The 4124-nt window shown below is 51.7% G+C and overlaps 1 protein-coding gene across 2 annotated transcripts in view; it reads left to right on the top strand.

Annotated features, from left to right (window-relative positions):
• LOC108687994 (early growth response protein 1-B) overlaps positions 1-4124 on the top strand; it is a 21050-nt gene extending 16926 nt beyond the window's left edge. The window contains exons 1-2 of one of the 2 annotated variants that reach the window (XM_018194044.1): positions 12-1537; positions 2774-4124. In XM_018194044.1, coding sequence (XP_018049533.1) covers positions 922-1537; positions 2774-4035 — 1878 coding nt within the window. In that variant the 5' untranslated portion in view covers positions 12-921 and the 3' untranslated portion in view covers positions 4036-4124. Of the gene's footprint in view, positions 1-11; positions 1538-2773 lie in introns of those variants that run through there. The other variant, XM_018194045.1, reaches the window with a different exon arrangement.

Here is a 4124-nt window from a genome sequence, read left to right as displayed (position 1 = left end):
CGGCAGCGGCGGCAGCGACGGCGACGGCGGGTGGCGGTTGCCGGACACACGTCTTCTCTCGCCGCACGAATACTTTTGCCTCGCTTTCCGCGTATTCACATCGGCTCTCTCGGACACGTCGCGTTCGTAACGTTCGGAAGGTGAGAAGAGGAGTGTAATATTCCGCGAGAGCGGTGCGCGTCCCAGACGTATACACGCGTACACCGTCCCCACGATATATACCGTTCATAATAGTCTGTCTGTCCTCTTCATCGTTCGCGAGGTGAAAACGGTGGTACCAGATCGAATTGATCTATCGACGAAAAATCGATGCGTATTCAAGACAGCCGCAACGGTCCTACACGCGCGTAAGCTTCCTTGGCGTACACGGTGGTGGTAAAAATTGGTGTCGGTGATGGTGATTACTAGTGGTCGGTGGTGGTCCATTCTGCGACGCGGTGTTACCGGCCACGGCCGGTGGCATCCATCAAGGTAGAAAAAAAAAGAAAGCCAAGGTGAGAAGGAAGACAGCTCTTTTTCTCGCGTCAAACCGGCGCGCGGACGGTTCGATTGAGTTAACCAAGGGCGCGCGCCACGCGATCGAGCAAGAAAGAGGGAAACGTCACACATACTTAATCACTACTAATCCTACTAGCTGAAAGAAGTAGAGTGACGGATCGATCTTTTTGATAGATCGGGAGAATATTAACGCATTATTCACACATCTTTAACACGCGCGCTATTTACATTGGGAAAAAGAGAGAAAGAGAGAGAGAAAGAGATACTTAATTGCTCTCGGAATAATAATACTTGGAGTGATCGAGGATTGCGGCAGTAATTTTAACCATAATAATTACGTTGAACGATACAACCACAGGCGAGGACACGCAGTGCGGCACCGAGGATTCTGCCATCGCCCAGGGAGGCGACCAGCTCCAGAGGATGACTATGGACGGCGTAGAGGTGGTGGGCTCGCAGCCGCACGCGGCCACCAGCCCGTTTCTGCTCTCCTCACCACCACTGGGTCATCATCATCATCATCATCACGCGACGTTCAATCTGCCGGTGCAGCTTAGCTTCGACGCGTGTTTACCGTACAATGCGGCCTCCTCGTCCAGCTCGGTCACTTGCGGCGTTAGCGGGACATCCGTGAACGCGACCTGTACGAATTCGTCCTCTACCAGCTGCGGCAAGACAAACACACCGCAGCTCTCCCTGTCCACAAACGTGCCGTTACATATGCAACTTCAAATCAGCTCAACAACCCCCACGGAACACAACCACGAACGGCATCATCAGCATCATCATCGATTGGACGATCATCATCAGCATCAGCTGCACCCCAATGCCTCGTCTCCGTCCACCGATATCGCGGACGGAAAGCGACACCGGCAACCCGACGACGATGACAAGAGTTGCATCAGGAATTGCAGGGGCGATATTCACGATACGAATGATAAGGATAAGCCCGGCGACTTGAACACGCCGGTTACCACCAGCAGCGACCTACCGTCTTTCTTCGGGCCCTCCGCGCTTGTCGAACCGCCACCAATCTCAGGTACCTACAATCAGCTAATCCTTAAGATGAGAATCGAGAGATCGAGAAAGAGAGAGAGAGAGAGAGAGAGAGAGAGAGAGAGAGAGAGAAAGAGAGAAAGAGAGAATCCTCCCGTTTCTCTTAACACAGCTTTACTCGAATACCTACTTCTTCATCATTAGGACTTTATTTACTCCGGATGCGTTTCGTTGGCGTAACGCAACAAAGAGGGATAATATAATATACTATATGCGATCGTTGTTGTATAGTTGAGGCCCACGGGACCGATTGGATACAATCTGTATCCTTCGTGATTCGGCGAACATTAACAGGATTACATGGGCGAAAACACGGCGCTCATTGAATACGTACTGTTTCGCTTTCGTCGACCTTTCGCTTTCTATATGTTCGCGAGCTCCTCGCGTTCCTCGATGCCTGGTCGTTAACATCTGCATCATTCGCGGGAAAATTTAGATATCGTCAAAAGTATTCGAGTACCGCACTCGCGGCGGTGCAAGCATCAGCCGGTATAACGTCTGCGGCGAAGAGCCACGAGGCGTGTTACTGACGTTTATTACACTCGCCCGCGAAAACACGTAATATCGAAGGTCTGTCCGCCTGTCGCGGATCAATACCCAACGACCCCGACATTCAGAGACCCTCCTCTGCATCACCACCTCCTCTTCCTCGCCCGTCTCCTCCCACTATCCCTTCGGTTCGGTTCATTCATGCTTCCAGCCGTCCCCACCTCCGCCACCCTCAGTACCGTAATAACCCTCCCGATTATCGTACAGCTTTACAAAAGCGTTTGCTATATACCTTTTTATCTTCCGACATGCAAGCACTATATATTTAATAAAAGCGCAAACACAATTACGATTCCTTCGTGTTTTATTCCTCAGCGATATATCCGACAAGTTATATCGAGAAAACATTATCGAATTCGGTAAAATCTTTTTACATAAACAAAAATTGCACAGTATTGCATTTCATTTGTGATTTTGATGAGTACTTCCTCAACGTCAGTCAAACAATTATATGCGTATGAAAGGAAGTAACAACGCGCGGCAGGATGCAGACAAAAGATAGAGCCTTTGAGAGATAAAGTCACCCCCGTATCGCGTGTTTCTTCCTGTCGGTTCCCGATACAAATACACACCCATTGCGTATATAGGACATGAAACATACATATGATGACATGCACGTGGTACATTTGAAATCGAAACTAAACGATGATTTTATCGATGTTTCACACAGGCAGCCTGGCGAGCGAGGATCTCTCTCTAGAAGAGGCGACCGCGGAGGAAGACGAGAACGGCCCGTCCGCCGGTAGGGATCATCGGCATCATCACCATCAGGACGCGCGAAATGCCGTCACGTCGAACGCACCTTCCTCGAGCAGTCCGCCGTCGCGCCACCACCAAACCCAGGACGAGGCGGATCGCTGTAACGCGCTGCAGAGTGGTGTAATTTTATACTCACCGCATTCCACGTCTACCGCGCCCGCGACGAGCGTGAATATCTGCAATGTACCGACGTTGACCTATCGCGGCGTCTTCACCACGACCTGTACGCAATCCTCACCTCTGAGCAATCTCCAGGGCGACCAGCAGCAGCAACCGCAACAGCCGGGTCAAGAGCTGTGGGCGCCATTACCGTCACCAACCTTAACCTTGGCGGGCCAGCCGTTCCTTCACCCCAACCTACACTCGACCGCGTACAGCGGCGAAACCGTCGAATTGCTGCAGGTCGATTCGAAGCCACCCCCACCGCCTGGTTATCACGACACGGCGACCACCACCTCCACGACCTGGCTGACGGGTCACGAGGATGCTTACGATCCCGGTCTTCTCTCCCACCATCATTCTCACACCCATCACCAGGAGACAACGTTGAAGCAGGAGCCAACCGGTACCGGTTACACTCCAAATGTACAACAGCCGCAACAAACTCAAACACAAGCTCAACAACAACAACAACAACAACAACAACAACAACAACAACAAGCTCCATCTGGCACTTGCGGTAACGCAGGAGTCCAGCTGGCCGAATACAATCCGAGCACGTCGAAGGGCCACGAGATCCTTTCTCAGGTCTATCAGCAAAGCGCGATACCACTCCGATTGGTTCCCGTGAAACCGCGAAAGTATCCGAATCGACCGAGCAAAACGCCGGTCCACGAGCGACCCTACGCCTGTCCGGTGGATGGCTGCGATCGCAGGTTCTCCCGCAGTGACGAGCTTACTCGACACATACGTATCCACACCGGGCAGAAGCCGTTTCAGTGTCGCATCTGCATGCGTTCGTTTTCGAGGAGCGATCACCTAACTACCCACGTGCGCACGCACACGGGTGAAAAACCGTTTTGCTGTGATCAGTGTGGCCGAAAGTTTGCCAGGAGCGATGAGAAGAAGCGTCACGCGAAGGTACATCTGAAGCAGAGACTGAAACGCGAGGCGTCTCACGCTAATCCAAGAACCCACCACCAGAGCCACGCGTCGTCACCTTGCAATCAATGAATTCCATGACAACGATGTTGAAAAAAAATCATCTTTAACGTCTGAGATCTCATTACGTTTGTCACGTTCTGACAAGTTGTGATCTATGT

The sequence above is a fragment of the Atta colombica genome, unplaced genomic scaffold, assembly GCF_001594045.1.
Source record: "Atta colombica isolate Treedump-2 unplaced genomic scaffold, Acol1.0 scaffold224, whole genome shotgun sequence".
Lineage (NCBI taxonomy): Eukaryota > Metazoa > Arthropoda > Insecta > Hymenoptera > Formicidae > Atta > Atta colombica.
This window is presented reverse-complemented; position numbering and strand designations above follow the sequence as displayed.